General features: G+C 46.9%; 1 protein-coding gene across 4 annotated transcripts in view; it reads right to left on the bottom strand.

Moving 5' to 3' along the window:
• ATPSCKMT (ATP synthase c subunit lysine N-methyltransferase) overlaps positions 1 to 14,845 on the bottom strand; it is a 202,289-nt gene that overhangs the window by 181,242 nt on the left and 6,202 nt on the right. For 3 of the 4 annotated variants that reach the window (XR_002080284.2, XM_019450795.2, XM_019450793.2), the window contains exons 3-4: positions 13,115 to 13,252; positions 11,641 to 11,691 (exon numbers count right to left, since the gene is read on the bottom strand). Coding sequence is in view for 3 of the 4 variants with exons in the window: in XM_019450795.2 (XP_019306340.1) it covers positions 11,641 to 11,691; positions 13,115 to 13,252 (189 nt within the window). In the remaining variant the exon portion in view is untranslated. Of the gene's footprint in view, positions 1 to 4,506; positions 4,734 to 11,640; positions 11,692 to 13,114; positions 13,253 to 14,845 lie in introns of those variants that run through there. The other variant, XM_019450794.2, reaches the window with a different exon arrangement.

The following is a 14,845-nucleotide window of genomic DNA, read 5'->3' on the forward strand; positions in this document are numbered from 1 at the left end:
ACCCCCCGACGGCCATCCAGAGAGGGCCTCTGTGGAACTTCAGGACTCGGCCAACCGACCCTGACCATCACGTCAGGGGGAAGGTTTCCCGCTCCTTCAAGCTGGCACCGGAGGGAGGCCTCTTCAATCCTGGCTCCCTTCCTTTCCAGGTCAAGGAAGTGATGGCTGGAGTGGTGACAAGACTGGACAGTGCGGGGTGGGGCTCTTCTCGGGGCCAGCCTGTCTCTCACCAGCTCCGGCTGCCGCACCATCACCCAGACCAGGGAGCTTAAACAATAAGCATTTCTTCGTCTCAGTTGTGGAGGCTAAGACGTCTGAGATCAAGGACCCACAGATTCGGCGTCTGGCGAGAAGCCGCCTCCTGGTTCACGGCCGGCTATCTTCCCGAGCTCACTGAGGCCACCAAACCCGGGCGCCAGCCCCACTCGTGAGGGCTCCACTCTCAGGACCGAAGCATCTCCAGAGACCCCCTCCCTCAACCATCGCACTGGGGGGTCAGGATCTCAACCCAAGGACACACACGTGCCGTCCACACCGCAGCTCCTTCACTGGACAACCCCACCTGCCAAGAGGGCAGTCTGAGGTGTTTCCTTCCCCTCCCTTCTCTAAGTCCTTACTAATCTTGAGGAATCATCTTTCCCCCTACGGAGCCCCCCGCATGCAGGGGTGTGGCTGAGGCTCTGCTGTTACTCAGCCCTGCCTGCGTCCCCAAGAACAGGATGCCCACCTGGGAAGACTCCTGTCGACTGTGAATGCTGGGTCTAAGTTCAGAGCCCTTCTGACCTGGTACAGCTCCCCAGGCGCCCCTCTGGCTGTGCCCTCACTCCACACCCTGGGGCTTCCTCCTCACCCCCGTTCAGCCTCACACCCTCCTGTCCCCACCAGATGGCCACACAGCCCGAATACTGCCACCCCCGCAGGACAGCAGCAACGTGGGTTTGTCACTTCCCTTAAGATGTCCTGAAGTCGGGGCGGGGGGGTGGGGGGCGGGCTCTGTGCTGACAGCTCAGAGCCTGGAGCCTGCTTCCAATTCTGTGTCTCCCTCTCTCTCTCTGCCCCTCCCCTGCTTGTGCTCTCTTTCCCCCTCTCTCAAGAATAAATAAACGTCAAAAAAAAAAAAAAATTAAACAAAAAAAAGACATCCTGCAGTCGGAGGCTCCAGGTCAGCTCGGCAAGTCAGCAAACACCAGGAGTCTGTCCATCTCTCTGCTCGGCCGGCCTCAGCACCCCCGCTTTCAACTTCACTTTCCCCTGGTGGCTGTAACACAGCCGTCAGAACTGCAGGTGTCAGGGCTCCATACAGCCCGTCCGAGGCCCGGAAGGCCACGCTCGCCTCAAGCGCCTTCCGTTAGCAAAGAAACCTTTCCCTAAGCTCCCAGCAGATGCCCCTTCACGCCTCGCTGGCCGGAGCTGAATCACCTGCCCGTGGCCCACCGCCCACCGCCCACCCTGATGCCCAAAGCACTGGGGGGGGGGGGGGCTCTGTTCCCAAGAAAGAGGAGAGACGGCTGGGGGATCCCAGCGAGCGGTGTCTGCGTCCCTTCGGCCGGCCTGCCGGCATCCTCTGCTCCCCGACAGGTGGCCCGGGTCAGAGACGCGCAGACTTCGGTTCCCCGGGCCAGGTGAGAAACGCTCCCCCGCGGCCCAGGGGACTCCAGATGATCTAGGAAATACAGGTTACAGCGCAAGTTCAGAGGACTCCTGCGTTTGAGAACAGCTATTTCTTTTATGCCTTTGGCCATCAGGGAAAGTACTCTGGCAGAGGCATAGCATCCTGCCGCGTGGTTTAAATGTCAGGAACCTTCGTTTTTTCTGTCTGGCTGTAACCTGTCATGGTGTACACCATCTCTCAGCAACGGTGGACACGGTGCTTCTAGAAGGGTCTCGGTCTTTCAAACTCGGTTTCCCATACTCTTGGTGGAGCTAAGCTCATTTCAGGGGGTCTGAACGCCGGAACTGGCTGAGGGGTCTGGCGGAGCCCATCTGGCAGGGCTGGGAAAGGCAAGGGTTGTAGCTCTGGGGCCATGCTTTGGGAGAAAGATGCTCTCAGACGGGAAAGGGCTCAAGTCCCTGACCGTGTGTCAATGGAACCTCCAGGTCGGTCCCAATGGCTCGTTAGGCTACGTCACCCCTAAGCTCTATTTCTATTCTTGTTTGGTTGTTGTTGTTTTAACTTTAAATTTTCTCAAGCTAGCACTCATCCCTGATTTCAATCGGTCAGACGTCTGTGAATCCTACTTTCGACATCAAACGTAACAGGTCTCGCTCCCTGCCTTGTGTTGTGCGCAAATTTCAGACCCTGAATCCGGGAACCAATAAAAACTCAAACCAGCCAGTCAGAGAAGCCACAATAACCCCTGTAAGAAAATTCTTATAGTTCACTTCCAGGTTATTCAAATGCAAAATTTAAAAAAATCCATTAGGGGCGCCTGGGTGGCTCAGTCTGTTAAGCGTCAGACTTCGGCTCAGGTCATGATCTTGTGGTTCGGGAGTTCAAGTCCCGCGTCGGGCTCTGTGCTGACAGCTTGGAGCCCGCTGCAGATTCTCTGTCTCCCTCTCTCTGCCCCTCCCCTGCTTGTGTGCTCACTCGCTCTCTCTCAAAAAAAGAATAAATATTTTTTAAAAATCAATCAATCAATCCATTAGAGAGCTTACAAACTCCATGAATGCCAACACTTCCGTGAAATGGTCCATTTTATTCTGAGGTTGCAACACCAGGGGCCGTTGAATCTTTGGGAAACTAAACCAGAAACCTCAAAAAGGCAAGTTATATATGCCTTTGCAGACAGCCTGATGCCTCCACAAGTCTGCCAGGAGCATGTCTAGAAAATTACTGAACACACCCAAGGTTCCACAAAACCCTACCTCTGCCCGTCACACCTGCCTGGCCAGGAGCCACGATGGGTCCCTCTCCAGGCGTGCCTCGCCCACTTACAGAGCTGGCTGGGGTGACAGGCAGGGACAGACACCAAACTGCACGCCGTCGTAGGGAATTCGCTCTTCGGAAAGAAATCGGGGGCTACTGGGAAGGGATGGACAGTGGCAGCCAAAAATCTGCCAAGTGCCCGTGACTGTCACACTGTTTACCTCTTTCAGAGAGCTTCACACACACACTTACATTCACGCCCGTATTTGTCTCTGTCTTCCGGAATACACGTTTCCCTAAGATTAGGGGTCCTTCATGTCTGCTCACCATTGAATCGCACAGGCCTATTACACAGCAGACAACAAGCATTCGCCGAATGAACGAACGGGTCCCCAGTTGCTTTTCATTTAAATGAAAATTCTCAAGCCGATCGTATTTTCGTGAGTTTAGTTAAAAACACCAACCATCTCATTTTATCAAACCTCCATGAAGACACAGTTTGGTATTTAGGTTACAGGTGTACGATCGGGAGCTCAATCCTTTTCTGTGATACACAGGGATTATTAGAGCCACCATTTAATAGATTAACGTTTCAGATACATGAAGCCTATCTATTCACATTCAAAGGTTTTCCGTTAACTTGTCTTTACCTAAATCAGTCAGGTCTCTTCTCCTAAACGAGAATATTAAATGTATGGCTACTTTCATAAAATAAAGATGCGACTAGCAGAAATAATCTGTGACTTCTTTAGTATCTAAAATGATAAGACCAAAGACTCTGCGTCGTGAGTTTTACAAAAAAAGAGTCCCCTGTTCGGTGTATCATTATCCCAACAGAGGCTGGGGACACTCGGGAAAGCGAGGCTCCAGGAGGTCAAGCCACTGGGGCAAGGCTGGTGGCCGAGCAGGGATGTGATCCCAGGTCTGGCTGCGCCCAAGCTCATGACGGCTTATGTTATTACCTATAACTCCAGAACGTCCTGCATCTCCTCTGAGCACCTCGCATCACATCTGACATTCCATCCGTGGTGGCTACAGCTACGTCGTGACGTGCAATGCTGCCGATCGTAGACACAAAACACCATCGGCCGGAAGGTACGTCACAACTTCAGAAACGGTCAAATGTGTGTGTCTATCCACACGTTTACACGCACACGTATAGACACCTCAGATCCAAGAAAATACAGTAAAGCGCTGGCCTCACAACAAATTATTCCTAATCAATGTTATAAAATAGGAGCGCCTGAGTCCTTTAGAAAACGTTGCCATGAAGTACAGAAAAAAAGAAAGACAAATCTTATGTATGAATAAAGTTAGATGAAACTGCAAACATTTCCTACTGCACAGCCTCTTTAAAAAGTGTTTCTGTTCATCTCTGGCATTAAATCATACTTTTTGTAGCGTGAAGAGCTGTTCACATCTCTCCCGCCCATCAACGTTGACCATCCCTTGGTCATATTTTCATACATCAGAGCGCATGGGAAGGAAGACCACTTTTTTGAATATGCCACGAAAAGAGACTTTAAATCTACCCGCTGTTCTTAACTTCTGTTTGTTTTCCAAAAGTTAAGGAAAGTAATAGATTTTCATTCCATAGTGAAGAAAAACAGACTCTTTGCTGACGACACAGCTGTAAGACCACCATCACTTGGGAAACCACTCTCCATAAAGTCTACGCTTGAATGACCGGCCGGAAACGTCTTCAGGGCCTCCTGCCTCGCAGCGTGCTCAGGTCGTAGGCCCACACGGTGTCTACCCCCTCCCCGGTGACGTGGTCTGGGGTCCAGCGAGGGAAAGGGAACCGGCAAGCAATGACTCTGGCGTCATCCTTCAGTTCAAGCTCGAGTTTCTCCTCCAACTGTGGCATCTGTGCAGAACGACAGTCATTATTTCAGTAAGCAGGGAGTCGGAGGAAGAGACTCCCAAATGCTCGTTTGGATTTGAGGGCCTGAAAATACCTGTGCAGGAATTAGTAGCTGTAGAAAAGATCACTCCGGGGCATAAACACATTATCAAACGATCCATTAAATCACGAAAGTCACATTAGCAATGGTTACAAGAACATCTTCTATCAATCATAAAATAAGCCATTTTTAGCAGAGATGACAGATTTCCCATTTTCTAACTAAAACCATGATGTGGCAGTCATCAAAATGAGAAGCAGCTTTATTTTCCCACCTAGCATCTCAATCCACCCTGTCTCAACTATTTCACACATTTACCCACACATTTTAACATCTCTGAAATCAGGATACACCTTACAATGGACATAATCTTAGATTTACAATTGGCAGTATTTTTTTCTTTCTCAATAGCAATGGGGCATCTTAAAATTGACAGCCTCTAGATTCAGTGAGATACGGTATTATTAAATTAGACCATGAAAAAACAGACTCTACCAACTTGAAATATAATGAAATATTTCACCATTCTTCAAAAATGTATCTATAATACACTGATAATTTGTTGACAATCAACATATCTTCTAAAAAGTAAAATCCTTTTATCATTTTTGTATCCTTTTATTACCAATCTACCTGCTGAAAACACTGTCATGGTAATCACAACGGCAAATTAACAATCGCTTAAAAATTTATCTTCAGATCCTACCAGCTTTACCTCCTAAAAGTATTTTTTCCACTTTCTTCATTCGTTATTCTGAAGTCATCTCAAATTTAGAGAACAGTTGCAAGAAGAAAACAAAGGACTCCCGTACTTCTTTACCCAGCTTCACCAATTCTTAATACTCTGTCATATTTGTTCTCTCCAATCTGCCCTCTTCCTCTATGAATTATTTTTCCTAAACCATTTGGGAATAGGTTGCACACACATGCCCCTTTGTTCCTTGATGCCTCAGTGCTTCCTAAGACATAAGCCCAGCTCAGTTATCAAATTCAGGATATTGAAGATTGTATTCCAATAATAGTAATAGTAATTTTGCCTCAAGTCCCAATAACGTCCTTTATGATGTTTTTCCTTACGATGTCATATTGCATTCAGCTAGAATGTTTCCCTAGTCTACTTCAATCTGGAGCAGTTCTGTGACCTTCCTTTGTCTCATGACAGCGTTAGGAATACAGGCCAGTTATTTCCCCAGTGGCCCGCACCCTGGATCATCTGATGCGTGCTCGTGACGACTCAGCACGTGCATCTTTGGCGATGCCCCACAAGAGGGGCGGTGAGCTTCTCAGGGCGCCACAGTCAGGCACCCGTGAGGACTTTCTGCTTTGAGACTGATGGTCACCACCTGGCATCTCCATAGTGGGGTTACTAATTTTCCTTCATAATGAGTAACTTGTCAGACTTAGCTTGAGACGATGTAAATATCCTGCCGCTCATCGAACTGTCCCTCACGAGATGCAGCATTCTTGATGACCCGCCTGAGTCAGTTTTCCCTATACGGTTGCAGAGTGGCCATTTGCTAATTCCGTCATTCTTTCCAGGCAGACAGTCAGCATTCTACCATAAGGAAGAACTCTCCCTTCTTTTCTACCTATTGCCATAAGTAACAGCTCCTAGATTCCTATCTCTTTCAACGGGTTGTAATCCACTCTCACCCTTGTTTCTTCTGATGCTCAGACTGCCCCCGTCTGGCCACCAGGAGCCTCCTCAAGTTGGCTTCTCTCTCCTTTGGATGTGCCCCCAACAAATATTCTGAACACTTCCTTAGACTTGGGATCAACAAAACACCCCAGGCTTTTGTTATTGGTCCCCAACTCAGCCCTCAGATCAACCACCTCTCAAACATTCCTGGTTCCTCTAAATGGGAAATGCTGTCTCAAAACCAAGACCTGAGCAAAACGAATCCCTTCAAAACTACAAACAAATCGACAGTGCTTCTAGAAAAACTTTACTCCTGATCTATACCTTTAAAAAGCGGCTTGGGGAAAGTCCTCTACATGGCCTAAGGCTACAGAGAGCCAAAATTCTAATTCTTCATTACAATTCATACCAATATAACCAAAAGTAAATGCCATTAAGGATGGGATATTTCTACTCTTTTAACAGCCAGTGAAAGATTTCTTTAAAAAAAAAAAAAAAAGAAAGAAAGAAAGAAAGAAAAGAAAGAAAGAAGGAAAGAAAGAAAGAAAGAAAGTTTTGTTCCTTGAGCGAAACATTAAATAGGCGAAGAATGAGACAATATGTATGTTTCCAAAGTATCAGAGATTTCTTATGGTAATTTTATTCATAAAAAGAATAATTGTAAACTTATTCATGTTACCATGATTCTTTTCTCTTTTACAGTTTCCTTTATTTCCCAATGACTGTCATATGCTAAGTCAAGATAAACCCACAAATGAAAGGAGCTATTTCAATCACAAGAAATTAACTGGCTAAATTACACATAAATATGCAATGAGCCCGGGTCTTGATATCACGCACAAAGAGAGGCAGTGATGTGTCATGTCTGTCTAATGGAATTCAAAATTATTCATACAATTATAGGTTTCAAAGTGACACAAACTCGTCATATTCTAATTACATCTTCAAAACTTTAAGCCTAAGTTGAAACCAGCTCTAAGACATAGGACAACTTAGCCATACCCATGAGCAGCTCTTGAGCCCCTTGACGTCTCCCTCCTCCCCAAAACACTGGCTTCACCGGGCTCCTAGGGTAACCGCCACCCCCCCAGGGCTTTCCTCCTACCCAACACCTCCTCTCGGGTCCTTGGCTGGGTGCCCTCATTTGTCAGAGGCCAGAACTCCGGACCCGACCCGCTCTGCCTCCTCCCGGGTGACCTCGGCCGCTCCCGGGCTTCAGCTCCCTCGGGGACTGATGCGCAATCTCCAGGCCCCTCCCCTTCCTGAGTCGCAGACCCCCTCCACCCACCACTGCCAACCTCACACCTCCACACACATCTCGGGCTTCACCTGCCCGAGGAACCCCCGGCCCTCCTCCTCGGTCCACACAGCCTGCACCTTTCCCAGCTCAGTCACAACTGCAGACTTCCAGTTAGTCCGGCCAAAGCCCTCGAGGTGCCCTTGGTCCCTCTTTCTCGCACGCCCCACACCGGATGTGCCGGCTCATCCTGCTGACATCTCCACGATGCCTCCGGAACTTGACTGCTGCTGCCCGGACACGAGCCTAGCACACCTACAGTCTGGATGCCTGCAAGAGCTCAGAACCCGTCTCCCGGCTTCCACCCGCACCCGGCGTCCACACAGCAGCCTGAGATCCTCTGCAACCCAGGCAGGTCCTCTGCTCCTCTGCCCAAACCCACCACGGCGTCTGCATTCCAACAGCACGGCCCCCATTTCCCCTCTGACGTCACCTCTCCCTGCTCCTGCCACCCCCCCACCTGCTGCTGCTAGAACCCCACAGGCACACACCCCTGGGCGCCTCCACAATGGCTCTGCCTGGCACGTTCCCCCTTACCTCCACACGTCCTCTTCAGGGGCACTGTCTCCTCCCCTCCCTCTCCTGCTTTAGTCTGCCCCACGGCACTTACCTCCTGCTACTGAATGACACATCTTACATGGGTACCCCCAGGTAAGAGCTGCTCTCCTCACTAGTGTCTAGGCAACTCGGGGCAAGGATGTTTCTCTTTCTCACGCACTAAATACCCAAGTGATTAGAACAGAACCTGGCACTTAGGGGCACCGAATAAATAATTGTTGAATGGATGGACGAAGGATAAAGGATTCCGTTGTGAATCATTTATCTTTATCAGGACACGATAACATTTTCGTTCATCAATTCACAACAGGATCTGTAACTAAAATTAAATTAGTCAGTCTTTGAAAGTTATGAAATTTAACAGCCCACTAGGAAGTGTCATTAACGGATATGTTTCTACCATACTCGTTCATTCATTTAATGAGTATCTGAGTCATTACTTTGTGCTGGTGCCGCTGCGCTGGGGGTCTGGGAGCAAAGACGGGCCGGCCCTCACTCTTGAGCTCACAGTGCGGTCCACACAGCAAACCTGCCGAAACCATCACGTGAGTAAATACGATCTCACTACAGAGAGGGAACAGGCACTGTGCAGACGGAAAACAGGGGCACTGGGGTCTGTCTCGTTGGGCAATCAGGGATGACTTCCTGGAGGAAAGGACACCCGACCTGTGAGTGGTCAGCAGCTCGCCAACTAGGCCCAGAGCTGGGGGGACTTAGGTCAGAGGGAAGAACACGGCTCACACAGTGGAGTCCAGGAGCCGGGAGAAGGGCAGGGGGCTGGCAAGCACAGAGCTGAAGGAAGCAGGGGCCGCTCCACGCCAGGCCTCAGGCCACGTGGAGCATTCAGGCCTTATCTTCACTGCTTTAAAGCAGCAAGACGTCCTGGGCGCGTTTTAAACAAGGGCAGGACTGATCTTGTCACATTTTGAAAAGAACATAAGCTCAAGTTACACGTGGGTGTTTACCATGCTAGCACTGGATTTACCAGATCTGAACGAGATTCCTCACTCCTGGGGGGGGGTTACAGACACACCTGTTGAAATGAGTTTTGAGCCACAAAAGCTCAACACTCAGTGCGGTATGAGAAGCGGGGTGGATGAGTTCTAGAACACCAGATTTCCACCTCTCACGTTCCCTGCGTACTCCCCTAGCTCTCTCCGGGCCTGTGTGGGCCTCAGCTGCCACAGGAACATTCATGCTCCGCTGGCTTTGCTGAGCCACGATGCCATGACTGGACTGCCGACCAGTGCTCAGACAAGGGAAGTGCATTTCACTAAAGACGACCCGATCGGGGCTCCCACGACTCCGGAGAGCAGAGCTGGCCTCCTGAATCCCCAGCCAGCACCGTCCCTCCCCTTCCCTGCTCCACGTAGGTGAAGCTCAATGAGGGTTACCAGTGGGGCCTTGCATGCATGAACGATCCCCTGTGGGTCCCGTGAACAATACACCTGCATGGAAAACTGCATGCTGGCTGAACCCCTCTAGCTCATTCCAGGGAACACGGATGCTTTGTGTACTTCAACTGCCCCACTTTTTCTTGGGAACAGTGAAATGTCACAAGTTCCTTACTTAAGGTTTCTCTGCGTACGGAAAAATGGACAATTGCAAAAACATTCACCAAAAAAACAAATAGAGGACTCTTATTTCTGCTAGGTGAACAGCTCCAAAAACCGACCATACTCAAACACAGTAAGACACACAAGGAGTTGGAGCCCACGGGTTACGGGGTGACGTGCCCACCAAAGGCCACTGCTGCCCCCCACTGGGGCCTCACGAGCCCACACTCAGGCCAGGATCGGCCGGCCTCCCAGAATGGCATGGAAATCTCAATAAATATTAATTTTCTATTTTCATAAAGCATGGAATTCAAATGAAATCTATTTGCTCCAAGATGCTAATTAATCCAAAGGAATGCCCAAACTTCATAAGTAGTAAATAACCATCGTTCCATAGCAATGCTACGGTCCCAGTTTCTTAAATGACTTAAACTCATGCCCCTTTTAATTTCCTTTTTTTAAGTTTGTTTATTTTGAGAGAGAGAGAGAGAGAGAGAGAGAGAGAGAGAGAGAGGGAGAGAGAGAGAGAGGGAGAGAGAGAGAGAGGGAGGGGGAGAGAGAGAGAGAGAGAGGGAGAGAGAGAGAGAGGGAGGGGGAGAGAGAGAGAGAGAGAGGGAGAGAGAGAGAGAAAGAACACGAGAAGGGCAGAGAGGGAGACAGAGAGAAGACAGAGACAGAGACAGAGAGAGAGAGAGAGAGAGAGAGAGAGAGAGAATCCCAAGCAGGCCCCACACTGGCAGCACAGAGCCCAATACAGGGCTCAAACCCATGACCCCGGGATCCTGACCTGAGCCGAAACCAAGAGTTGGACGTTCAACCAACTGAGCCACCCAGGCGCCCCCCTCTTTTGATTTCTATAACAAAAGTGTAAACACCCCAGTTTCACCTTAAATTTAGGCTTACTGAGATTTCCAAACATATAGAATACTGTTCCTTTCAAAAATATGTAACAAAAGCACTTCTAAATCAACTTAAAAATAAATGTGGCGTTGTACCCAACATCCTGATAGTAAGAATAAATTTCTCAAGCACTAAACCACCTTCGACCAAAATTAAAGTGTGAATAAGAAAACAAAACAACCAAAAAGTAAATATCCTTTTTTTTTTTAAATTAAAAACCATACATATCAGTTGCATAGTGTCATTTTAGCAAACATCCAATTTTGCCAAGATTATTATGGCTACAATTATAGACCTTGAAAGATGAAAAGGGAATTCTCTCTATGGTCCGTAAACCAACAATTACAATAAAAGCATCCCATCCTGGTCATCTTTCCAAAGGCTAAATTTAGAACCATTTTCAGCACAGATGCCAGGGTATTTTCACTTCTGAAAGTACGTAATCAAAGTTCGATACAAATCAGTCAGCCGAGGTCAACTGAAACTAGCCAGCGCTCACCCGCCCCGAAAACGGCCTCATTGCAAAATCGGAGGAACGATCAATTCAAAGGGAACATGCCATTAACTCTCCCAAGTGACTTCAGCTGGATGGTGAGTGAGCAACCGCGAAAATCTCCAACTACATTAGACACCGAGAGCTCATAAAGCAGTTTCCAGATTGGAAGTTTTAGGGCTTAGGGAGATCATTGAGAATTTTATCTGAAGAAAAGTTTTAACATGACTGAATCTTTTATGATTAAAGTTTTAAGGCCCTGAAGTACTTTGTCAAGCCAGTGAACTGAAATCCGACGTGCCCCCAGAATCCCTGGGAGGACGCCGTGGGCGCGGGGGCAGGCGGCCAAGGACACGGTGTGGTGGACCTGGAGGGGCCACACGGGACCTAGAGCCAACCAACCAGGGACAGGAGGACGCGTACTCACCATCTGAGGCACACCGAAAACAACCACGTTTGTGTACTGCGAAAAAGTAACCTAAAGAAGAGGGGGAACAAGGCACAGCTTAATTTTAAAAGGCCAAACACAAGGATCCGTTTCATCAAACAGCTTTTCACAAGGGATGTGGCTCCCTTTAAGATTTCACGAGAAGAACCCACGTTCGAGCTTCTGTCTCTTAATTCAGCCCATTCCGGTTTTCCAAACACCTCCCTGTAAGTCACTCCTGCCATCTTCAGGGATACTCCACACGGGGCCCCCCAGGGGTCATCTGTCAGACTTGCCAGTGACTCATCCAGTGACCAGCCGGTGGCCATCTATGTCCCAGTCCACACTCTCTACGCTACCCCACCATACACCAAACCGGCTCGGCGAGAACTCGCGAGATCAGGGAACCACCTGCCTTTCGTGCTGAGCCATCCTTAAAATTCTAGTCCCCCGCCTCCTCTCGAAAATACTACCCAAAAACTGAAATAAAATGGTCTTTAGTCAAAAAACTGGGGGGAAAAGTGCTTTGCCAGTCAAAATTCTTATTGCCCAATAAAAGTCTTATTTACTCCATAGAGAGATCATTACATATATATGGTATAAAAAACAACGCAAGCAAAACTCAATGAATTTTTATAAGCTACTGATGACAATATTACAGTGGGAAATTCTTATTTAAGAAAAAGCATTTTATGGAGCTTTCCTAAAGCAAAATTACAGGGTATATTTTTTTAGAGTACAAATAAACTTGGAAGTTTCTTATACATTATGAAGACCAGAAAGAACCATGAAAACATAGTGGATTCTTTCTTTTGCACTCATCTCTGCCTCTTGCAAAACACACCTGCACACACACATACATACACAGCGATGCACACACACCTCTGCACACACACAAGCACGCACACAGAAAAGTCCACCGTTTACCAAGAACATTAACAAATTAATGTCTACAATTTATAAGATTTCCAAATGAAGTAAAAAAAAAAAAATTTCATCATTTTGTAATAAATAGAAATGAGAAATTTTTTAATTGAGCAAATTCTTGGAATTCACATGACCTACCAGGTTTAAAACCTTAAGCTTCTACTCTAAAAGAGTTGATAGGTAAACCTGTCAATTTAAAAGGTGTTCACGTTTCATTATACAGAAACATACACTTAAATTTTAACTATTTTTCCTTTAATACATTTTACATTTTTTTAATGTTTATTTTTGAAGTAGAGAAAGAGCACAAGCAGGGGAGGGGCCGAGAGAGGGAGACACCGAATCCGAAGCAGGCTCTAGGCTCTGAGCTGTCTGAGCAGTCTGACATGGGGCTCGAACTCATGAGCCGTGAGATCATGATCTGAGCCGAAGTCAGACACTTAACTGAGCCACCCAGGTGTCCCCTTTTTATGTTTTTTAGTCATACTAATTATGAATTATAAAGTTTTGGTTGGCATTTCCGAGGACCATTCTCTGCCTTACATACCTTCCACAAATCTGAAATATAAAATTTGGCAGAGTCCTGCACCCCTTCTCGCCAAGCACGGTATCTGGAGTACCAAACGAGCCATGGGTTTAATTCATAACCGACAGCGGTGAATCCCTCCTTTGCAGCTGCTATCACCTGCAGAAAGAAGTCAGTGTTTATTCAAGATAAGAAAAACATCAACCTATGGAATGGGAGAAGGTATCTACAAATGATATATGTGATAAGAGGTTAGTATCCAAAATACATAAAGAACTTCTATACTCAACACCAAAACACCTGAAACATTCCAATTAAAAATGGGCTGAAGATACGAACAGGCATTTCTCCCAAGAACACATACAGATGGCCAAAGAGACACATGAAACGATGCTCAACATCACTCATCATCAGGGAAGTGCAATCAAACCTACAGTGAGATATCACCTCACACCTGTCAGAATGGCTAAAATCCCGAAACGTAAGAAACACTGACGTCGGCGAGGATGTGGAGAAAAAGGAACCCCCGTGCACTGCTGGTGAGACTGCAAACTGGCACAGCCACTGTGGGAAACAGTATGGGAGATTCCTCAAAAAATTAAAAATAGATTGACCATATATATGATCCAGTAATTCCACTACTGGGTATCTACCCAAAGATGAAAACACTAATTCAAAGGGATATATGCACCCCCATGTTTACTGCAACGTTATTTACAACAGCCAAATTATGGAAGCAGCCCGGTGTCCATCACTAGATGAATGAATAAAGAGATATGTGTATGCATATATATGCATATATATATGTACATAACGAAATACTAGTCATAAAAAAAGAATGCAACCTTGCCATTTGCAATGACATGGATGGATCTGGAAGAGTATGATGCTAATAAATAAAATAAGTGAGAGAAAGACAAATACTCATGATTTGACTCATATGTAGAATTTAAGAAACAAAACAAATGGAAAAAAAAAGAGACAAAAAAACACACTCCTAACTCTAGAGAACAAACTGATGGTTACCGCAGGGGAGGTGGGTGGGGGGCTGGGTGACAGGTAAGGAGGATTAAGAGCACACTGATCATGATGAGCACTGAGTAACATACAGAAATGCTGAATTGATATACTGTACACCTGAAAGTAATAAAACACTGTATGTTAACTGTACTGGAATTTCAAAAATAAATTTTAAAAATTTAATTGAAAAAAAGAAAAACATCAACTTACGTGGTCAAATGATACGAATACCTCCCATTTATGGTCTATAATCAAAACGTCCGATAAAAAAGGCACCTCTTTTGTTCAAAATATCATTTAAAGACAACTCTAAAGTTCTACAGCTTTGTAGACAAGACAACGCTAACTGATTTAAACTCAGTTTTTGTGTTCTTGTCAAAGATTTCACCGCGAGCATTGCAACGGTCAGGTTTGCTTTGGATAAAGCACTTCCGGATCGGCCGACCCCTGGGGAGGCCTGACCAGTTGCTGAAAACCCAGTGTCTCTCTCCATCAGTGACAGCACAGCAGCGGGCAAGATGGACCTGCCTGGGAGAATGTTCTGTGAACTAGTTGTAATATGCAATCAAAATCCTGTCCGTGAAGAACCTGCCATTACTTACACAGTTCCTTCGGCTTTAAAGACTGCTCACTCAAAACTGAAAACGGGTAAAAGAGAAGCGGAACGATTCAGAACAAAGTCAACCATAGAATGCCACCGGCCTCTGTAAGGTGAGGACGGTGGGCTGGGCC

The sequence above is a fragment of the Panthera pardus genome, unplaced genomic scaffold (assembly GCF_024362965.1).
Source record: "Panthera pardus isolate Hobbes unplaced genomic scaffold, ASM2436296v1 HiC_scaffold_2, whole genome shotgun sequence".
NCBI classification, from domain to species: domain Eukaryota; kingdom Metazoa; phylum Chordata; class Mammalia; order Carnivora; family Felidae; genus Panthera; species Panthera pardus.